This window comes from Bos javanicus, chromosome 13 (genome assembly GCF_032452875.1).
Source record: "Bos javanicus breed banteng chromosome 13, ARS-OSU_banteng_1.0, whole genome shotgun sequence".
NCBI lineage: Eukaryota > Metazoa > Chordata > Mammalia > Artiodactyla > Bovidae > Bos > Bos javanicus.
The window spans coordinates 15,704,096-15,727,439 of NC_083880.1; the positions used below are offsets into that span (position 1 = coordinate 15,704,096).

Consider the following 23,344-nt stretch of genomic DNA (forward strand, 5'->3'; position numbering starts at 1 on the left):
TGACTCTCGGGCCTGGAAGGATGCAGGAAACGGCGGCGCGGGGCGCAGGTGAGGGATGCGCCAGAGGAGGCAGGTGCCTGGGGCCTCCTGGGGTACTCGATCGGAGGGGACCGGGGAGGGCACCGTCAGTGGTTCAGGGCCCGAAGAAGGAGCCAGGATGTGGGTGTTAGAGAGAAGTGAGAACCCGAGAGGCTGTGAGTGCAAGGGTGGGCTTTAGGGGCGTGGAAACTTCCAGTCGCGGATCTAATCAAGCCTCTGCTAAAAAAAAAAAAAAAAAAAGATCTGTTTACCAGTGTATAGATTAAATCAGGTCCAAGCTGTTAATCGTGTCATTGGCAACTCTTCACAATAGGGCGGGATGTAAGGTGTGGCCTGTGTGGCGCTGACCACCGGATTCAATTTAAGGGGACAGCAAAAAGCGTAATGAAAATTACTAGTATTTTATCACAGTTATTTAAAAATCCGAGCTACTACCCTGCCCCTTTCCTGTCTCGGGTCACCTCTTTCAAATCGCAGCCCTGGTTCCAATAAAATGTTATTTACAAAAACGGGTGGCATGCTGCTGGGCGAGAGTTTGCCAGTGTTCCCTTCACCAGCGTCTGCTGCAGCTGCTAAGTCGCTTCAGTCGTGTCCGACTCTGTGCGACCCCATAGACGGCAGCCCACCAGCTTCCCCGGTCCCTGGGATTCTCCAGGCAAGAACACTGGAGTGAGTTGCCATTTCCTTCTCCAATGCATGAAAGTGAAAAGTGAAAGTGAAGTCGCTCAGTCGTGTCCGACTCTTAGCGACCCCATGGACTGCAGCCTACCAGGCTCCTCGGTCCATGGGATTTTCCAGGCAAGAGTACTGGAGTGGGGTGCCATTGTCTTCTCACCAGCGTCTAGGATCTGTCAAAAGAAGAGAGGACTCAGTTGCCTACAGAGGTGAAAGTCCTAAAATCCAGCTGGGTGTATGAAGAACTGTTGCCTGCCCTAGATTCCCTGCTCCAGGTAAGGGCTACCAGATCTTAAGGAGCTGCAGGAAATTGGGGTTTTGTGATCAGTAGCTCGATCAATATTTTTAACTGTTGAGAATACATTTAAAAAATTGTGTTATTCTATTTATTTATTTGGCTGAGCTGGGTCTTGATTGTGGTGTGTGGGCTTCTCGTTGAGGTGGCTTCTCTTGTTGCAGACACAGGCTCTAGGTGCACTGGCTTCAGTAGTTGTGACTCTAGGGCTCCAGAGAGTGGGCTCAGTAGTTGTCCTCATGGGCTCAGTTGCTTTTTGGCATCTGGAATCTTCCTGAACCAGGGATCAAACCCCTGTCCCCTGCATTGGCAGGCAAATTCTTATTCACTGTACATGCCACCAGGGAAATCCTGGGAATACATTTGCAAGCCAAACTAATCCTACATTTAAGTTAGGTTCAGCCTATAGGAAGCCAGGCTGTATTGACTCATCTACTCGGTCTTGACCCGTTTTTGCTGTTTTCTTCTAAAAGCTTCTGGAGTGTTCCTTCCTCCCCTCCCCTCCTCTATGCTGTGTCCCTCGTTCTTGTACCCATCACAGTGCATTTAGTATTTGACTTAATGTGCCTCTCCAATAAATTGTAAGTTGCTCCATGACTCTACCTTCTTATAGGGACCATTCCAGAACTTTGAACATAATATTCAATTTTTTTTAAGTCCCAGTAAACCAACAGAATGGAAAATATGATACTGCAGCTGAATGACAAGCTGCAGACGATGAACAATTTAGTAGGCGGCAGGCTGCCTTTGTTTTTCTCCACTGACAGTTCTATCCCCAAGATTATCAAGGACCTTCTGGGTGCTAAATCTCTGGGACACTTCAGTCCTATCCTTGCTTGACCATTTTGTAGCCATTTGATAATGTTGAACACTCATCTTCATTTTGAAACTCTTAGATCTCATGACACCCTACTCTCTTCTGTTCTGTTAATACTTCTGGAAATTCCTTTTACATCTCTTATATCGCCTCTCTGTGTGTTTTCAAACCTACAGAAACATTGAAACAGAAGTACAAACACAGGTACACACATCACCTAGATTCACCAATTGTAAATATTTTGCCACATTTACTATATACATCCATCCATATAGAACTTTTTTTTTTTCAGAATAGTTTGAAAATCAATTGCAAACATCTTGACATTTAACCCAGAAATACTCCAGCATGTATCTCCCCAGAGAAGGACATTCCCCTCCGTAACCGTGTGTCATGGATTCAGTTCTCCAGTTCTGAGGTGGAGATTGACCTGCAGGTTTATCGAGTGCTCCTAGGGTCTACACCTATACAAGGAAAGGGGTTTCCAATGCACTTTTCAGAGGGACCTCCAGCAATCCCATAGGGAGCTCTAACTCGGGATTGACCCTTCACCTCTGTCCTGAGTTGGAACAAAGGGGCTGGACCTTTATATTCCCATTTTAGCAAATCATTACCTGAGGAGAGCATATGATATGAGACAATTCCAGGGAACACGGAAGCCTTCAGTCCTTCAGGGGAGTGGGCAGTGCATTAAGATAGCCTATACTGTATTAGTCCCTTCTGGCTGCTGTAACTCAGACTGGGTTATTTATCAACATTTATTTCTCACAGTTCTGGAGGCTGGAAATCTGAGATCAGTATTGTCTGGTGAGGGAGGGCCCTCTCCTGGGGCACAGAATTTTCAGGTTGTGTCCTCACAAGGTGGGAGGAGCCGGGGAGCTCTGTTGAATCTCTTTTATTACAGCATTAATCTCATTAATGAGGGCTACCCTGTCCTGACCTTCCCAAAGTCCCCACCTTATAACACCATCACACTGGGCATCAGTTATTGTAAAATATTGGCTGCATTCTCTGTGCTTTGTATTACATCTTTGTGTTTTATTTCATACTGGCAGTTTGTCCCCCTGAATCCCTTTCCCCTATTTTGCCCCAACCCCTGAGCTTCCCGGGTGGCTCAGTGATAAAGAACCCACCTGCCGATAAAGGAGACACAGATTCAATCCCTGGGTTGGGATTGAATTTCCTTCCTGGAGAAGGAAATGGCAACCCACTTCTGTATTCTTGCCTAGGAAATGCCATGGAAAGAGGAGCCTGGCAGGCTACTGTCCGAGCAATGGCAGAGTTGGACACAACTGAGCAACTGAGTGTGCACATACACCAACTTCTTTAAGTCTTTAAGTGTACCACTGACTTCTGCCTCCCCCGACCCCCAGTGGAAGTGAAAGTTCAGTCATGTCCGACTCTTAGCAACCCCATGGACTGTATAGTCCATGGAATTCTCCAGGCCAGAATACTGGAGTGCGTAGCCTTTCCCTTCTCCAGGGGATCTTCCCAACCCAGGGATCAAACCCAGGTCTCCCACATTCCAGCTTGATTCTTTTACCAGCTGAACCACAAGGGAAGCCCGAGAATACTGGAGTGAGTAGCCTACCCCTTCTCCAGCATATTTTCTCAACCCAGGAATCAAACTGAAGTCTCCTGCATTGCAGGCAGATTCTTTACCAACTGAGCTATCAGGGAAGCCGTTAAGTCAGTTTAACCAGTCTGAAAAATTTGTTCTCTGCCTTCCCACTGCCATAGTTCTTACCCAGAAGCCAGGGAACCAGCGTGGGGGTTGTACGAACCCACACGTTCGGGATCCACCTTGTGCCTGGGGCTGTGTGTTCCATCTACCACTCCCAAAGCAGTCTTTGTGGTGGCCGAGGGGCTGAGCCAGCTCCCAAGTCCTGTCCTAACATCCGCTCCCTCAAACCCTTCCCGTGAGCAGGGTCCCAAGTCAGACCCGCCTCCAAGGTGTGTTCTGAGACAGATCTCAGAAGCAGGGTCTGAGATGGAGACTAGCGAAGAGGTGCTCTTGAGATCACTCCCTGGATGAAGGGAAGGAGTCCAGCTGGGGAGGGAGATGCTGAGCTGCAGCCCATCCTCAGGAAAGACCTCAGCAACCCCCACAGAGAGCTTTAGAACTGTCCTGAGCTCAGGCAAGGGGGCACGGCTTTACCCCCACGGTGATCAGGCCATGGGTGTGGGCTGCCCAGGAGTGGAGCCATGACCGTGGGCAAGGTGGTCTCCAGCTGAGGCAGTTCCAATGAACTTTGTCAGCTGAGGGTTGTGTGCTGCCAGAATCCTCGGAAGCTAAGAGAATACTTCCTTCAGTCCAGCTGAAGGGGGGATCCTTGAAGTGTATCTCAACTTCCATTACCCCACCATCCAAACTATCACATACAGCAAACACAAGATTGATACAGTCACCTGACCCAATGTGAAGTAGCATTCTTAAATTTTACCATTGTTCCCAAATGTCTTTTATAGCTTTTTTTTTTTTTTAAATCTCTGACCTATTCAAGACTCATTCATTGCACTTAGTTTTTTTTTTTTTGGTCGTGCCAAGCGCCTTACAGGTTAGTCAGTCCCAAGCAGGGATCAAACCCAGTTCCAAGGCAGTGAAAGCCACTGGAGTCCTAACCACTGGCCCACCAGCAAATTCATTTTCCTTTCTTGGTAAGGCCAATCCCACCAGTTGTTTGTCTTTTGCTTGTTGGTTTTTTGTTTGGTCTTTCATGACGTTTACTTTTTTGCAAAGTCCAGGACAGTTATCTTAATAGGATGTCCAGTCTTTTGTCTAACACAAGGATCTTCCTCACTGCCCTTTGATACCCATCCCAGCCTTCCTGTTGCTCCGCTGTCTCTAATCTCTGACAACCACTAGTCTATTCTCCACTTCTAAAGTTTTGTCGTATAAAAAAATGCTACATACATGGAATCAGAGAGTGTATAACCTTTCAGAATTCCCACCATAATTCCCTGGACATTCATCTAAGTTACTGTAAACTGAGCTTTTTCAACTCATTTTTTTAAAAGTGGGTTTTGTCTGATTTGTGGATGTTTAAAAAAATACAACTATATTCAAATTTTATTTGTATTGCAAATGTCTTCCCTCAGTATTTCGATAATTTTAATAAATTCCGATTGTCAAGACTTTTTAAAATTATATATATATGTATATATGTATTTTTTTTTTTTTTGCCATGGGACATATGGGATCTTATTTCTCCAACCAGGTATGGAACCCTGGTCCCCTGCAGTGAAACCATGTAGGTCTTAACCTCTGGATTGCCAGACAAGTCCTCCTCATTGGGGGATTTTTTTACCTGGTGCCTCAGATGGTAAAGAATCTGCCTGCAATGAAGGAGACCTGGGTTCAATTCCTAGGTTGGGAAGATCCCCCGGAAAAGGGAATGGCAACCCACTCCAGTATTCTTGCCTGGAGAATTCCATGGACAGAGGAACCTGGCAGGCTATAGTCCATGGGGTTGCAGAGAGTTGGACATGACTGAGTGACAAACACTTGCACTATACCCAAAAGGCTTACATTTTTATTATGTCTTTGCACCAGACTGTAAGCTCCTATAGAGGAGCATAATTATCGTATCTTCAGAATTTAAGAGTGCTAACACACAGAAGCGGAGAAGGCAATGGCACCCCACTCCAGTACTTTTGCCTAGAAAATCCCATGGACGGAGGAGCCTGGTAGGCTGCAGTCCATGGGGTCACTAGAGTTGGACACAACTGAGCGACTTCACTTTCACTTTTCACGCATTGGAGAAGGAAATGGCAACTCACTTTGTGTTCTTGCCTGGAGAATCCCAGGGACGGGATGCCTGGTTGGCTGCCGTCTATGGGGTCACACAGAGTCGGACACAACTGAAGCGATGCAGCAGCAGCAACACATAGAAGATCAGTAAACATGATGATAACTTAAGTGTATTGGGTAACATTTAAACAGCTACAGCACTCATCCCACGTCAGATTCTAAGTATTTTGCAAATACTGATTCATGTAGTCCTCATAACAACCCTATAAAGTAAGTCCTATTTTAATCATTTTATAGATGATAAAACTGAAAGATTAACTCACCCAAGGTCACACAGCTGGTAAGGGCTGAACTAGGATTCTAACCCAATTTGCCCCAAAGTTTATGCTCCATGTTAAGAGCTTATGGAAAAACCCAAATGAACTTTTTTGGCCAACCCAATACACAGTCTGAGTCACTGATCAATTAAGTACACAGAAGTATTCATCCACATGTGCAGAGACTTGCCCAAAGATGCTTATTAACAATCATCGTGGCAACATTTCAGAGCAACGCAGGTAGAGACCTAAGTTTTCAGAGGAAAACAAATGTCACAAAAACTCAGAAATCAAAATGGCTCTTAAATCATTTCAGGGAAGCCAGAAAATGACACTGAGATTCTGTTCAGTTTACCTTCCTCTGGCAACCTTCTTAATGGTTTTAAAAGAGTAATATAAAGTGTTGATGATAGGCTTTATATATATTTTTTATAGTTATGTAGTCTTTTGTAATTCCTGTATTACTTTTGCAATAAAAAAAACCCCTAAAAAAGTTAAATGTTAGTCACTCAGTCATGTCTGACTCTTTGCAACCCCATGGACTATAGCCCTAAATCCTCTTAAATAGGAAAAAAAAAATCCCAACATTTTGGCAGGGCCAGCTCGTTCTGTAGAATAGCTCAGGTGCCCAAAGTTAATGGCTATCTAAATGTGAATGTGAAGTGAATATCCTACTGAAATGGTTCTCAGTCCTTGGAAAAGATTTAAACATTTATTTAGAGTCAGTATGTCCCTGGAATTCTCCACCCTCTATACAGTAGTGAATGGCTCGGACATGGCACTGTTGCCTTGCGCTGGTGGTCTTCTGAGGGTGACAGGCAGGGAGGCCTGGGTTGGGGTTGTGGCTGGCACCTCTTCCTTCCACTCTGTGACCCCTCAGAAGCCAGGCTTTCCATGGCTGTTAAGAAACCAAAAAATCGCAAGAGCCTCTTCAATTAGCTTCTTACTAAGAAATTTTAATACAAGCATGTTAATATTTTGAAGTGTTGTAAGATCTCAGTTTGAAAATGGTTGTTCTTATATAATAATAGTAAAACAAAAAAAGCAGTGATTTTATGTTGAGTCATTTATTGTAAGATAATTTACAAATATCTTGCTGTCTTTAGTAATCTGAACAATGGACCAATAAATTCTTCTGACAAGGACAGCAGTAAGCTAAAAACAAAATCAGCTTGCTGAATTCTTCTTTACCTGAAAAATAAAAGTATACAACAAATAAAAAACAATTTTTTTTTCTTGGAAATTAAATATATCAAGAGATAATATGTATCTAAAGTGGGACTTGAACTGACTCTACATAATAAGCTGTTACTCTATACACTAATGGTTCTCAAGTTTTGGTCTAGGGACTTTTTCATGGGGTCTGTGAGGGCAAAACTAATTTCTATAACAATGCTGCTTGCCTGTTTTATTCTCATTCTCAAGAGTACATGGTGGAGTTTTCCAGAACCTACATGACCTGCAATGTCAGAACAGAATGAATAGAGAAGTGGAGAGGACTGAGCTATCTTTTGCGAAGTCAGACTTCAAGGGGTTCTGAGACCAGGAAGTCTGAGAACCACTGTTCTTCACCAGCCTGTTTTTAGTACTGCAAAGGAATGCTGATTCTTTATCCTTGTAGTTTAATATATTTAAGAAGGAAAAAAAAAGACCCCTAGCATCAACCCTGTGCTCCCACAATCTGACTGCTGCCCTAATGGCCGGCCAGTCTCATCTCCCAAGAAATCAGTTTCCCTGTTGCTGAATTAGTTTGAATTCTCTCTGACTGGGTTTGTTTTCTGATGGGATGGGGGGAAGGTGTGAAATATTACCACTTTACCTCTTGTCTGAGGATGAAACTTGATTTTCATTAGTCCCTGGGTTATTATATTAGAAGGAAAACACAAACAGAAAACAAGCAGGTCAGGAAGCAATCCATGCTGGTTAATCATGTACAATTTCCAACTAGAAAAGCCCATTTCCTCATTCACTACCTTGAGTATATCACATAAATACTTACCAAAAGAGTTCCTTGAAACAGAGTCACTAATTGTTAGGAAACATTACAGACCTGAATCTGGTTAAAGTAATAAAACCATGTTCATGCAAGTAGGCAGGGCTATGAAAGCATACTTTAAACCACAACTTTGTTATAAGTAGTATATAATTTTTTTTTTTTTTTAATTTAAGCTAGCAACTAACATTTGGCACCTCAAGTATGGTTTACTCATGCCTTTTATTACCAAATAGCGAAATGTGTTTGTATTAAATACTAGCCTTTAAGCAGAAGAGCTGATAGGTTACAGAGCATGCAAGTTCATTTCATATAAATAATCCATCATAAGGATTATTGAGGTTTGCATAGCTAACCTTTAATAAAGGATTTAGCCTGCCTTTCTAGAAACTGAAAACTGAATAGTCAATTTCCAGTTATTTGAACTGTTATTAAAAGTCTCATTCTTCATGTCCCAATCTCCTTCTCATTTCTCTGCATTTGCTACTTTCAGTCAGGTCCCCATATTCCTAATCAAGAGCTGGGTCCTCCACTCTGCAGAGGCTGTAGCCTCCATTTATTCTGAGCATCCATTCCTCTTTCCCCTGGCTCTCTGGATCTCACAGCTCCCAGACCTTCAGAGTACAGTTCTTTCCCCCAGGCCTCGGCACACTCGCCACCAGAGAAGCAGCAGAATGTACAGCAAGGAGGACACGAATAATACACCTGCTTAACCCCATCCTAGCTCGCATGTCATAGAAAACAACTGTGTTGCAGGGAGAGCATCTTAACTGTCTCTGTCAAGCTGGCAAGTGGCAGGACCACTCATCACTGCCTGGATGCTGATGCTAACAGAGCAGGAGTGACCAGGAGGACAGATGGTTCAAATGCAGGCTTGAAAGCAAAATAAGAGAAGGAAGGCTGTTTAGGACAGCAGAGCTGATGGAGTCAACCAACACTGACAGAATGGTCTCAACCAATTTGTGTGTGTCTCTGGAATCCTGCCCATTTCCATCCTCCAGAGACAAAAAGGACCAACTTCTATGTCACCTTAGCGATGAACCTTTCCCCGAGTCTTAAACCTGGACCCACGTACTCATATATTCAGCAAAGTGTTATTTCTGTCTCTTCTAAAATTCCAGTTCTTAATACACTCATGGCTCACCATTCATTAACTCCACAAATATTTACTAACGAAGTGCATGCCAGGTGATGAAGCTACAAAAGTGAATGAGACATGGCCCCTCTCAAGCCACGGGACACAGACAACCTAAGGGCAGTTCCTAATAAAATGGTGTAAGTGCTGTGATGGAGGGAAACACGGGAAATAGCCCCATTCACACCACAAAGGAGGGTTTTCTGGGGGAAAGGAGTCCCCCAGCTCCGTTATGAAGGACAAACAGAAGTCAGGTGGAGGATTAAGGGTGCAGGGGAAAAAAAGAATGACATTTCAGGAAAAAGCATGTGCCACTTAAAAAATCTATTTCCTAATTTGGGAGAGAAATGACAAAGATGCGTTCAGAGGGCATAAAGGGGAGAAAGTCAAGGGATATTTAGAAGACGGTAAGATTTAGAGAACGTGGTGACCAACTAGCAGGAGGTGAGAATGAGTCAAAGATTACTTAACACACATTTTATCTTTCGGCACAATTGTCTACAATTGTCTACATTTTCTTATCCTATTAGGATGTAAACGCCTTGGGACAAAGGATCCCACCCTTTAGCACTATATGAGGCATGTAATGGGTGTTCAACGTAATCATTTTTTATAGATTTCCCATTACTGCAACCCTGGTTACAAACATTAACATCTAGCTAAACAACCAAGACATTTTCTTGAGGAAAGCGGTATTTTAAGAACTATCGAAGGACAGTACTGATACAGAAAACTTACTTAAAAACTTCCTGACCCTACCACCATTCAATAATTTACAGATTAAAAAAAAAACAAACCAAAAACCAGTAACTCATAAACTAAGCCTGAATGTTTCAGCTGAAACAATCAAAAATACTCTAGAGATCTCATTTTCATCAAATCTTTATATTCTAAGAGTAAGCAAACAAGATTAAGCAATGGATCATTTTTTTTGCTGTAACAGACCAAAAAATGCGAGGGGAGAAGGGGACATAAATGAGCCAAGGATAAACGAGCAGGCACTACGAGACAAGAATGCTGAAGGCAACGCTCAGTTACTTACAGAGCCGCAGCACCAGAGATGATTTCTATCAGCTCCTTGGTGATGACAGCTTGGCGGGTGCGATTGAATGTCAGAGTCAATTTGTCAATCATTTCAGCTACAAACAAAACAGAAGATTAGACAACAAGATCTAAAACCAGAAAAGAATACCTTGCTTACTAACTCATTCATGAGATGTAAGTTGTTTAATTCAAAAATAAGATTCTGTCTCTTTTCAGGTAGTAGAACTGGCCTCTTGAAAAATGTTATGGAGATATTTTTTTTTGTATTTTCCAAGAATTAAAGTACTTGCACACTTACTTCCTACCAAGTAAGACGTTACTTCCTTTAAGGAGAAGAATATAACTTTTCTATCCTCACAGGATCAGTGGCAGAGCCCAGGACCAGACCCCAGCTCTCCTGCTCCTCTTCCAGAATTGCTAACACCCTTTGATATGAGCGAGGGCCTCCATGCAGCCTCAGCAAAGGGAAGCCCTTGTGCCGAGCGCTTACAAGCATTCTTGCTGGCGTTGTCCATGGCCGTCATCCTGGCGCTCTGTTCACTCGTGGTAGACTCCTTCAGGGAGTAGTAGATGATGTTGGCCAGGCTGTATTCCTGGTAGTTCCGCAGCACATCAGCATCAATGTCATCGTAGATACTCATGCTCTCTGTTGAAATGCAAAGACTGATTTAATCAAGAAGCTTCCTGGTGCAAAAATCCTTTATAATCACAGAGAAGTCAATGTGAGACTGGTTAAAAGACACAGTTCTAAAAGCTTCATCATCTATTTTCATACTATAGATTATAGCAGATTTTCAGTAAAACATGATGTGTAAACAAAGCACTTGGTATTCTACTTGAAATGCTTAACTTCATAAAACTCAAAAGGCTGACATTTAAAGTAACAGCCCTACATTTCAGGGGTATAAAGCCTCTGGAGAGCATCTAGCAGAGTGCCCTGGACTAAGCCAGCACAGTCTGGGACCGTGTTTTTCAATAGAGAAATTAAGAAGAGAAATGAGACTTGTATACTGTGATATAAAAATCCCAACTCAACCATGTGGTTATTGGAGAAATTTGACAGTGTCAAGACAATGAGGGAGGGAAAGTTTTTCTGAGAATATGAGTCAGAGAGTTAGAGGCTGCTCTGCATTTCAGCAATTAGGCAGCAGAAATTTAGCAGCGCATTCAAAAAGTCTTCATTAGGGTAAAATGAGACAGGGCTGCATTTCGTTGACTTAAGATGCAGAGGATCATGTAACTCCTATTTTATATACCATGAAGAAATAAAGTAACACAGCCAATTAAAAATGATGTGTTACTGACTGGTAGAAGCACCTCAATTTTAGAGACATTAAAAAGTGTACCTCTTAGAATAGAAGAAATATAATATATAGGAGAGGAAAATGAAATTGGTTCCTGAGTATTATTTCCAGAATGCTTCACTGAGCAATGATGACTTTCATATATAATGTTGGCCCCCAATGGATATTTATTTATACAATGAATGTTTTATGGTTTCATGGAAGCTCCTAATAGATGGTGATAGAAACAACTCAACATTTTTGTTACTGCTGAAAAAAAAGCCACCCTGACAAATACTGTTTTCCTCAATCTGCAAATCTCTCGTTTCATAGGAAAAATACTTGTCATACAAAATATACTTACCAGCACTTGAAATGGTGTCAAGGGAAAAGATGGGCTTTTCTTCTGTCTTGTAGGAGATGACAGACCTAGAAATGGCAAAAACTAATGTAAATTCCAAGATTATAATTTCACACTATTAAGGAGACATTTACTCAACTGAAAAAAATCTGAACATAAAAAAGCTTGGATTCCAACATTTTTCTTGCCTGAATCGGTTAAAGATGATAGACCCTTCATCAAATTCGTATCCAGAATTTAACAGCTCAAGGGCAATGACTGACGCATCCCCAAAGGTAGGGGGCCTCCTCCCCACTTCTTTGAATGTCACCAGAAACTGGTCAGAATGAGTCCTATGAGAAAACGAAGAGATCATCTGTAACAGCTGAGTGGAATACTTCTGCGCAGGGAACAAGGCAAAAATACTCTATGAATCAAGTGTATTTTGAGTGGAGAACGCGGTGTTCACTGAATTATAAGGTACCCCCTACGTTATTATGATCACCCATCCTTCAGAGCCTGCCCAGAACTGAGGACTCACAATCAGCTTTTCTCGCCTTATCTCTCTCTCTGCCTTTACTCCTCTCCTGCCAATTCTAATTAACTGTTATTCATTTCTGGCATTTCCAGGCCATGACAACTCCTCAGAGTCCTCATTACAAAAAAAAAAAAAAAAAAAAAAGCCCTTAGCTTCTGACACTCCTATTGTACTCCATTTATGGTTTGGAAGAAGGAGAAGCAAATGACAAGTAAAAAAAAAAAGGGAAATCTACACATTCTAAGATATCCTAGAACAAAACTTGAAACAAAACAAAGCTTCTCCGTGTGTATAAAATGGCAACCAAAAAGACACCTTGCTTAAATCAACTATCAAAGAAAATGCCCTTTACTCATGCCTGCAGCCTTCTACATAAACAATATGTATTTATATTACCTGTGAAGTATACTCCTGATTTTATCACCAACTCCAATAATCTTAACTTCTTTCCCAGCTGCTGCAAGGTTGGCCGCCTCGCTTTTCATCTGTTTAGCAACCGAGGAGTGAATAGCACCACAGAGCCCTCGGTCCGAGGACACACCGATGATGAGGTGCTTCTTTTTGTCTTCAGGAGTCTTAATATCAGCCTTTTCATACAGAGCTTCAAAAAAAAAAAAAAAGATGTAATTACACTAAATACAGCAATAACCCCTAATTCACAAAATGATGCCTTTACTTATCAAGTATTTTTGCACTTATTTCATTTACAAAGAGGTTGAAAACCATAAAGGTCTAAATCTCTGTTAAGAGGTCTCTAGACACAAAGTTATCTAAGTACTGACTAAAAGAAATCACTAGTACAATCACAGAGCTTGAAAAGAGGCCAGACTTAGAGAAGCGACAACTTGTCTAGACTTACCAAATTTTTAAATAATTAAAATCTTCAGAGTACAACCAAGAAAGCAGGGAGTATTTACTGAACTGTTCATATATCTGCACAGCGAGCTTTTATGAAAACTATTGACATTAAAATAATGGATGCCATTTTACTTTGGGTGTTACTTTTACAGCCTCACTTGGTTGGTCTGATCTTCGAAGAAGCAGAAGCCAAGAGGGATTCAAATAGGGTTCAATACACATGGATTTTACTGGGAAAATGCCTGAGAGAAGACACAGGAAGGAGGTCAGAAGAGCCATCACACTGCGATGCCTGTCTGACCAGTGGGAAGAAAGGTGAGGAGGCAGCTTCCTGGCCTGCAGAGCAGTCGAGGCAAAGCTCAGCAAGGCTGCCAGGGAGCCCCAGGTCTCCACAGAACATGCAGCCTGAGCACCCCATCTGTCAGGAGGGGCTCGTGGGAAGCATGTCTCAGGTGCAAACACAGGATGGTTTCAGCAGCTGTCTCTCTAGTTGGAAACTGCATCCTCATGGCTGCCACATGCCCCCACTTCAACGAAATTCCTATTACCCTTCTTCAGTTAGAGCAGGACTCTCAAATTTCAATACCTGAGAATCCTCCATAAAAGGTGGAGAAAGGTACATACTCAACTCTAAAGTTCAGGGAAGTGAAGAGAATATTCCTTTTGAGTTTCATCTTTTATATTGTACAGCATAAAAAATAAAATTCCTATTTAAAGTTCTTAAATATTTTAAAGATTAGCCATTTAATATCCAGCAGTTAATATTTTTTCAGTTTGAAGGACTTAGAAGTTGACTGGCAGCCTTGACTTGAATTTTTAATGACTCAATCAAAAAATGGGCCAAAGAACTAAATAGACATTTCTCCAAAGAAGACATACAGATGGCTAACAAACACATGAAAAGACGCTCAACATCACTCATTATCAGAGAAATGCAAATCAAAACCACTATGAGGTACCATTTCATGCCAGTCAGAATGGCTGCGATCCAAAAGTCTACAAGCAATAAATGCTGGAGAGGGTGTGGAGAAAAAGGAACCCTCTTACACTGTTGGTGGGAATGCAAACTAGTACAGCCACTATGGAGAACAGTGTGGAGATTCCTTAAAAAACTGGAAATAGAACTGCCTTATGATCCAGCAATCCCACTGCTGGGCATACACACTGAGGAAACCAGAAGGGAAAGAGACACATATACCCCAATGTTCATCACAGCACTGTTTATAATAGCCAGGACATGGAAGCAACCTAGATGTCCATCAGCAGATGAATGGATAAGAAAGCTGTGGTACATATACACAATGGAGTATTACTCAGCCATTAAAAAGAATACATTTGAATCAGTTCTAATGAGGTGGATGAAACTGGAGCCTATTATACAGAGTGAAGTAAGCCAGAAAGAAAAACACCAATACAGTATACTAACGCATATATATGGAATTTAGAAGGATGGTAACAATAACCCTGTATACGAGACAGCAAAAGAGACACTGATGTATAGAACGGTCTTATGGACTCTGTGGGAGAGGGAGAGCGTGGGAAGATTTGGGAGGATGGCATTGAAACATGTATAATATCATGTATGAAACGAGTCGCCAGTCCGGTTCAATGCACGATACTGGATGCTTGGGGCTGGTGCACTGAACGACCTAGAGGGATGGTATGGGGAGGGAGGAGGAAGGGGGGTTCAGGATGGGGAACACATGTATACCTGTGGCAGATTCATTTTGATATTTGGCAAAACCAATACAATATTGTAAAGTTTAAAAATAAAATAAAATTTAAAAAAAAAAGATTTTTTAATATTATACCACAAATATTCTAATCAGATATGCAAGTCAATTTCTTCATTAAGCCCAGCAGAGAACAGGACTCATAAGAGCAAACAGCTGGTGTTGTTAAAGATGGCTAAAACCTAACGGAACAAGTCTCTCCTATACTGCTAAGTGAAACTAAATACAGTATTTTTATTTTTAAAAAAGTCTTTATTGATTTTGTTACAATATTGTTTCTGTCCAATGTTTTGGTTTCTTGGCCATGAGGCACGTGGGATCTAAGCTCCCTGACCAGGGACTGAACGTGCACCCCTTGCACAGAAGGTGAAGTCTTAACCACCGGACTGCCAGGGAGGTCCCAGTATGGCATTTTCAAAGCAATGAGTCATTTCAACTGAAGCATGGAACGCTATCATTTTCTCATACAAAACTTTCGGTAGCAGTATGAATGCATGCTCAAGAAATATGAACACAAGAAAACTCCTGCAGAAAGTTAATTTCTAACAGATTAATACAGATAATACAGATATATCTTTTTTCCTCCTTTACAGCTGCTCTTTCAACACTCTGTCCATATTACTCAGTCATAGCCATGACTGTTGAGTCAAATTCCACTGCAGGGTACCCCCATCCCAACCTGCAGTCCTAAAAGATCACATCACATTGTAACAGGATAAAATCAAGCATCTGAGTCCGATGCACTAAACCCCATGTTCCTTTGATGGCATATTTAATAATCTAGGAACAATCTTTCAGAATACTTTAAAAGGGAGGTGAACACATACAGTGATGAACAGAGGCTCGGATGCCAAGTCACGCAGGTAAAGTCACGACTGTACTGGACTTGGGTTTTCTCCTCTGCAAAGCTGGGGCTCCAACAGTGCCCGCCTGCACAGGGCTGCCATGACCGCGAGTGCCTGTAAGTGCTCAGGACCGCGATCTCTAGCTTAAAAGGTCTTTGTAATCTGACTGCACGCCCCTCTTACCCAAGGACCCCACTCCATACACTCGGGCCGGTTTTAGCTCTCTCTCAGCTCGGGCGTATTTCGCTGCTGCTACCATTTTCATAGACTTGGTAATCTTCTGGATGTTTTTGATTGATTTTAGTCGCCTGGTAACTGAAAAACAGAAGTGCTGTGTTAAGATAAAGGAATTATGATTTCATTTGTGAATTTATGGGAGTATTTTCCTAAACTGCAAGGTAGAATAACTAGCAGTTAGACCAAACTAGGCTTCATATTACAGTTAACAGTAGAGTACCAGTAAGTCAGACCTTGCGCTATCTGGACAAGCAAAAACGGCAATATAACAGTAAATTATGCATGTAAAACATTAAACGGCATTGAAAGTGGCTTTCAACCAAAAACAAGCCACATAACATCTCACACGCCACACAGAGTACAGTTTTCCTAATCATCATCGTTCCACAGACAACAGAAGCACAGCCACCATGTGTTACCTCACAGCGGCTTTTCCAATGCCACAGACACACGACACACATTCACTGTCCATTTTAACCAAGTGCGTAAATGCGCTAACGCAGCACACTTTCAGAAGTATTTGTATTGGGCAAAATTTAGTTTTTCTTAATCCGCAAATTGAGATAAGGTACTTACTATCTTTCAAAGTTGCCATATTTCGAACTTGGATCCTGAAAATAAAGATGGCAAAAAATGTTTTTTAGTTTTTTGGGAAAAAGCTCCAGAAACTTCCAAAGTTAATATATGGACTTAAACAGTGGCCCATAAAGAAACAATCTATCAAATAGTAAGACTCTGAATATATATGGATATATATAAACCCCTAATACGGATATCAAGCCCTGTTTGAAAGGTCTGTTTCTAGTTGCCCTAACATAAAGCTTCCACTGAGGTCACATGGCATTCACACAGGCTCTATTTCCGACTCCATGTCTTAGCCTATATTGTTTCCATGACAGACAAGTCCTTCCCCTTGTCAGGCTATCCAGTCATTCTTAAACTCAAGGTCAGCCACTTCTAAAAACGATTGTTCAGTTCCCAGGCAAGCTCCTGACTTCCTCATTTCACCAATAAATAACGTAACACTTTAGGGTCAATCATACATTCTAACATAACCACATGTGTCAAAGTAGAATTTAAAAACCAATTCTTAACTGTTCCAACTCAATCCAGTGAGCTTTTATGGAGCAGATACTCTGCTTCAGGACTTGGTCTCTGACCACAATAAGCATACTGCTGCTGCTGCTAAGTCACTTCAGTCGTGTCCGACTCTGTGTGACCCCAGAGATGACAGCCCACCAGGCTCCCCTGTCCCTGGGATTCTCCAGGCAAGAACACTGGAGTGGGCTGCCATTTCCTTCTCCAATGCATGAAAGTGAAAAGTGAAAGTGAAGTTGCTCAGTCGTGTCCGACTCTTACCGACCCCATGGACTGCAGCCTACCAGGCTCCTCCATCCATGGGATTTTCCAGGCAAGAGTACTGGAGTGGGGTGCCATTGCCTTCTCCCAATAAGCATTCTATTATCTCATAAACAAGATTCATGCAAACTTAAGATTTACATAAATTTTACATTAAATATTTTTCTAGTCTTTAAAGTGCGAACACATAAAAGTCAAAAATAGTAACAGTTAAAGATAAATATGAGAGGTTCTTCCCCTTATTGGTGAAGACAACATGTTATCGAACATACATCATCTTTCAGCTCTTAAATCCATCAAGCACCTGTTGGCCTGGAAAGCGCCAAGGAAGAACTGAGGAATCTATACATCTTGCCTCACAGAGTCGGACACGACTGAAGCAACTTAGCAGCAGCATACATTGTACATAAAGGAGGGCCTTAGGGCATTCCAAGGAACTGTATGCAGTTTTGAAGCTGGAGACACGGCCTGCGTTAGTAAGTTTAAATATTATTTTATAGGTAGCGGGGAAATGATGAAACTTTAGTTGTTCAGTAAAGTACCTCAGATGGCAAGGAAAAGCACAGAATGATACTGAATCTTGATGACACAGAGGCCACAGGGGCAGCTGCTTGCAGTTTCCAGACAAGAGAAGGCAAGAACCTGGACCGAGAGGCTGGCAAAGCAACGGGAGCCTAGATCTGTGACCAAGCGGACCCAGAGGTTTCTAACTTAATGACCTGAGTGGACAGTGTTGTCATTTAACCAAGACAGAAAAGCTAAGTAGGGGGGGATTCTCACTTGTGATAATGAGTTTTGAATGCAATATTGTACTATGGGACCAGGTGGAAATGTGATCCGGGTCTGTGGAAAATATGAGGTATTTTGAGATTAGAGACAGATTTGTAACTATCAACAGACATGATGGTTGATGCAAAAAAAAAAAAAAAAAAATTAAAATAGAAAAACAAAATAAAAAGAGCTGATCTGAGCTCTCTTTAGGGAGAGGTTGCTCTACTGAATATAGTTTTTGCAAATGAGAAGATAAAGGAAGTTCTGAATCAGCTGTGTGTCCCAGAAAATTGTCTCATGTCCTGAGAAATCATCGGGAGATTATCCAAGAAACCGGAAGCTTACCCAGTACAATGGAGGGCAAACTGCACAGATAGTGGACTGCCATGATCTCCTATGATCACATGGTAGTGTGAGAAAAACCGAAGGAGCCCATACAGGATGGGGTCTGTGAGATTCACTGCAGACAGCTTGGAAGAATTTTAAGGAGCATATAATGCTGAGGAACATTTCATGCAAAGATGGGCTTGATAAAGGACAGAAATGGTATGGACCTAACAGAAGAAGATATTAAGAAGAGGTGGCAAGAATACACAGAAGAACTGTACAAAAAAGAGCTTCACGACCCAGATAATCACAACGGTGTGATCACTGACCTAGAGCCAGACATCCTGGAATGTGAAGTCAAGTGGGCCTTAGAAAGCATCACTACAAACAAAGCTAGTGGAGGTGACAGAATTCCAGTGGAGCTATTCCAAATCCTGAAAGATGATGCTGTGAAAGTGCTGCACTCAATATGCCAGCAAATTTGGACAACTCAGCAGTGGCCACAGGACTGGAAAAGGTCAGTTTTCATTCTGACCCCAAAGCAAGGCAATGCCAAAGAATGCTCAAACTACCGCACAATTGCACTCATCTCACATGCTAGTAAAGTAATGCTCAAAATTCTCCAAGCCACGCTTCAGCAATATGTGAACCATGAACTTCCTGATGTGCAAGCTGGTTTTAGAAAAGGCAGAGGAACCAGAGATCAAATTGCCAACATCCGCTGGATCATCGAAAAAGCAAGAGAGTCCAGAAAAACATCTATTTCTGCTTTATTGACTATGCCAAAGCCTTTGACTGTGTGGATCACAATAAACTGTGGAAAATTCTGAAAGAGATGGGAATACCAGACCACCTGATCTGCCTCTTGAGAAATCTGTATGCAGGTCAGGAAGCAACAGTTAGAACTGGACATGCAACAACAGACTGGTTCCAAATAGGAAAAGGAGTTCGTCAAGGCTGCATATTGTCACCCTGTTTATTTAACTTATATGCAGAGTACATCATGAGAAACGCTGGACTGCAAGAAACACAAGCTGGAATCAAGATTGCCGGGAGAAATATCAATAACCTCAGATATGCAGATGACACCACCCTTATGGCAGAAAGTGAAGAGGAACTCAAAAGCCTCTTGATGAAAGTGAAAGTGGAGAGTGAAAAAGTTGGCTTAAAGCTCAACATTCAAAAAACGAAGATCATGGCATCTGGTCCCGTCACTTCATGGGAAATAGATGGGGAAACAGTGTCAGACTTTCTTTTTCTGGGCTCCAAAATCACTGCAGATGGTGACTGCAGCCATGAAATTAGAAGACGCTTACTCCTTGGAAGCAAAGTTATGACCAACCTAGACAGCATATTCAAAAGCAGAGACATTACTTTGCCGACAAAGGTTCGTCTAGTCAAGGCTATGGTTTTTCCTGTAGTCATGTATGGATGTGAGAGTTGGACTGTGAAGAAGGCTGAGCGCCGAAGAACTGATGCTTTTGAACTGTGGTGTTGGAGAAGACTCTTGAGAGTCCCTTGGACTACAAGGAGATCCAACCAGTCCATTCTGAAGATCAGCCCTGGGATTTCTTTGGAAGGAATGATGCTGAAGCTGAAACTCCAGTACTTTGGACACCTCAGGCAAAGAGTTGACTCACTGGAAAAGATTCTGATGCTGGGAGGGATTGGGGGCAGGAGGAGAAGGGGACGACAGAGGATGAGATGGCTGGATGGCATCACTGACTCGATGTACGTGAGTCTCAGTGAACTCTGGGAGTTGGTGATAGACAGGGAGGCCTGGTGTGCTGTGATTCATGTTGTCGCAAAGAGTCAGACACAACTGAGCAACTGATCTGATCTGATCTGATGTGAACATAAAAATTAAGGAAGAAGCAGCATCCACTAATTCCTGAGGAAAAGAAAATTATGAAGTATCTGCAATCTGAATACTGAATGCCGGGGTGGAAGTCCAACCCTGGCTCTCCACCAATTGACTTCCAGAACTTTACTACCATCCACGATCCATCCTCATTAGTCTACCTTCTCACATTAGTTTATATAGATAAAACATGTATGTACAAATTCATTTTCATTTTTCAGTGGATACATCTGGGTCCCCACAAGCATTTCTCCCCCTACCCTCACTTCTTTACAAACACTCATTTAATCCTCACACCAATCCAATTAATGGGGCACTACATTACCCCCATCTAACAGATGAGGAAATGATAGAGACACTGAGTAAGCTGCACAAGGCCACACAGCGAGGCAGTCAGGATTCAAACCTGAGGGTAGTCAAGATTGCAACCCGGGCAGTTTGGCACCACTCCATCTGGCATACTACACACTGCTGCCTCATGCTTTTTACATTTAAAAGTAAGTATCTGCTATCTCAGTTTCAGATGAAGGCCTGCCTTCTCTCCTCTGAAACGCCTTCTCCCTTCCTTTTCAACATCTACATTTCCACTTATGGCCATTGGTTTCCTAATATAAAACAGTTCCATCTTAGAGAAGGTGGAACACTGAGAAATAGAAAAATATTTTCCCTCTGACACAGAAAAATCAAAAACTCCCTCCCCAACCAAATTTCTTATTTCCATTCTCTTATATGAGCTTTTAAAAAAAGGTTTAATTTTCAAAAATTTAGTTGTTATTTTACTGACACCCTAAACAATGAAAATAATTTTAACCTACCATTCAGTTAATATTAGTATGCTTACGTCTCTGGAACAATGACAAACTACACATTAACCAAAACAGAACCAAGGACATGCCTCTTCCTGGTTCTATAAAGGCAAAGGTGTACTTCCTTTTCAGATTAATTCTGTGGAGTATGAAACATTAAGACGGCTTTAATTGCTGAGTTCAAAAGGCGATTACAGTGACTAGGAAGTGGCAGGAGCAAAACAGACACCAGGCACGCAGAATGATGGAATATGTCCATCCAAAAAAAGGAAGAGGACAGCGTCTGTTCTCCAAGGTGGAACACTGATGTCTGATGAATATTCACAGCCTACCAATTTGATGAAGGTCAGGACTTCCACATGTATTTGCTCACTGGGGTTCCAGTTTAAGCTCCCTGCCCCCCACAGTTGTTATCTTAGACAGAAGTGAAGTCCATTCAGTTGCAACCGATTCTTTGCGACCCCACGGACCTACCACGCTCCCCCGTCCATGGGATTTTCCAGGCAAGGGTCCTGGAGTGGGTTGCCATTGCCTTCTCCATCGAAGACAGAGAGCATGCTCAAATAATCCTTTACTAAAGGATCCTCAAATGATCTTACAGGTTTTTAAAAAGTGATTTTGTACAGTTAGAGGTAAAATATTTTGTACTCATTTCAGAAACTGTCCATTTTTAAAAGATCAACTTGGCTGACTTAAAGTTCTAAAAATATTTACAGGTTACATTCATGCACAGCAAGATGGGAAAGAAGGAAGGAAGGAGAGCTGACATTTGCAGACCACTGCTGCATGTCAGACACACTGTCCTACAAACTTCATCAGGACCATGTCTGTCTGTTCTTCACACCTCAGCACTTTGCCCAGTATCAACTTGGTGCTGGGCAAGCACCCAACAAATGTGTGCCGAGTGATGAAGAAATAGGGCAACCTATGAGTGAGACTCCAACTAAGCTGACTCCTTCATCCCCATGAATACTCTCTTCAACATTAGGGGAAAGAAAATTTGACTTCCACGGCAAACCCACTAACATCTGTGTGTAGGTTTTTCACATCAAATTTAGTTTCTTCATTACCCTGAAAATCTTTTATCAGTTATCTGCTTAATGAAAACATACCTATTTTAATTAATGCATTAGAGCCCCTTCTCATAAATTAGGATACACACATCTAGTGCTGTGGCTTCTTAGAATTCTCCTATACTGTAAAACCAAGTAATTGCTAAAACACCCAGTCGACAGCTAACAATCCCCTTAGCAGCCTATCTGCAATCCTTCGAGACTGCCTAGCTTCAAAACATTTCATCCTATTACAGAGCACCACCACAAACCAACATTTATCTGCCTACTGCCAGGCCTTCCAATATGCCTTTTTCTGGGGATGGAGGAGAAACCAATGTTTATTAAAATCCCTAAAACTTGCATAGCAATGAACAGATGACGCTTTACAAGTCTATCTCCTCCTCCTCGGGACCTTATGATGACGTCATGACCTTGCAGGGCTACTGTTTCCGCACAACGGTTTCGAGATAGTTAAGGTATCTTTCCCTTCCTCGCCTTAATATTTTTAAGGTCCCTTTTGCAGCCCACGAGGGCACTTATTTCATTCACCAGTGCCCAGCAAGGCGCCTGCTGCAGAAGCGGTGCTCAACACAGGCTGGGAGTCACTGCCCTCTGCACCGCAGGGTTTCAAACGGCGTCAAGGACAAAAGCACTCCTTAACCTTCCGTTGGACCTTCCCTGGGGCCCTCCAAAGGCCTCCCCGAGGCCCGTCGCCTGGCGAGCAGCAGAGGCTTCCGAGGCGTCTCATTAGTCGCTGAGGAGATCCAAGGCCGCTCTGCAATTGACTGGGCCCAAGGGCCACTACCGAAGTCCCTGAGGACCACTCCGCTCGGCCCTCACCCCACCCCGGCCCGTCTCAGGAGACGAGGCGCGACCTCGCCGTCTCCGCTGCCCTCGCGCGCCCTTCTGTTCCGAGCGCCTCTTGCAGCCGGCCTCCGCGAGACCGGGGCCTGGCCAGCCCTGAGACCCCGGTTCAGTCCCAGTCGCCTCCCCACTTGCTTCCCCTACCCGAGCTCTCCCATCCCTCGCAACCCTCTCATCCTCGCTGCGACCTGCCATTACCATTGTGGCTGCACGGTCCACGCCGAGAGGCCAGCGACGCCCGCCCGAGAGAACATGGTGACGCCGGCCCTGCTGAAGGTCGGTCAGACAGGCCTCACCGCGCGTGCGCGGAAGCTGCGTTACGCGCCCCGCCCACCCCGCTGTCTCCCTGAGCCTCGCTTCTTCCTGCCGGACTGAAGGAAGCCTCGCGAGCGTCCGGCGCC

At 42.9% G+C, this 23,344-nt stretch overlaps 1 protein-coding gene and 1 long non-coding RNA gene across 5 annotated transcripts; one reads left to right on the top strand and one right to left on the bottom strand.

Moving 5' to 3' along the window:
• Nucleotides 1–11: 11 nt before the first annotated feature.
• Nucleotides 12–15,864, top strand: LOC133258970 (uncharacterized). The gene is made up of 3 exons (XR_009740215.1): nt 12–48; nt 878–989; nt 13,238–15,864. It is a non-coding gene; the product is annotated as an uncharacterized LOC133258970 (long non-coding RNA).
• ATP5F1C (ATP synthase F1 subunit gamma) lies at nt 6,943–23,326 on the bottom strand. Of its 4 annotated transcripts, XM_061435745.1 has the most exons (10): nt 23,142–23,258; nt 16,477–16,511; nt 15,847–15,978; nt 12,624–12,828; nt 11,899–12,042; nt 11,714–11,778; nt 10,557–10,712; nt 10,065–10,161; nt 7,714–7,750; nt 6,943–7,085 (listed from the first exon to the last, which is right to left on the bottom strand). In XM_061435745.1, exons 1-9 carry the CDS (start codon nt 23,195–23,197, stop codon nt 7,744–7,746), a joined length of 897 nt encoding a protein of 298 aa, XP_061291729.1. In that variant the 5' UTR covers nt 23,198–23,258; the 3' UTR covers nt 6,943–7,085; nt 7,714–7,743. The 4 variants fall into 4 exon arrangements, with proteins under 4 accessions (XP_061291729.1, XP_061291731.1, XP_061291730.1 ...); XM_061435747.1 differs by lacking the exon at nt 7,714–7,750 and having other exon boundaries at nt 23,142–23,326; XM_061435746.1 differs by lacking the exon at nt 6,943–7,085 and having other exon boundaries at nt 7,708–7,750.
• Nucleotides 23,327–23,344: the final 18 nt, after the last annotated feature.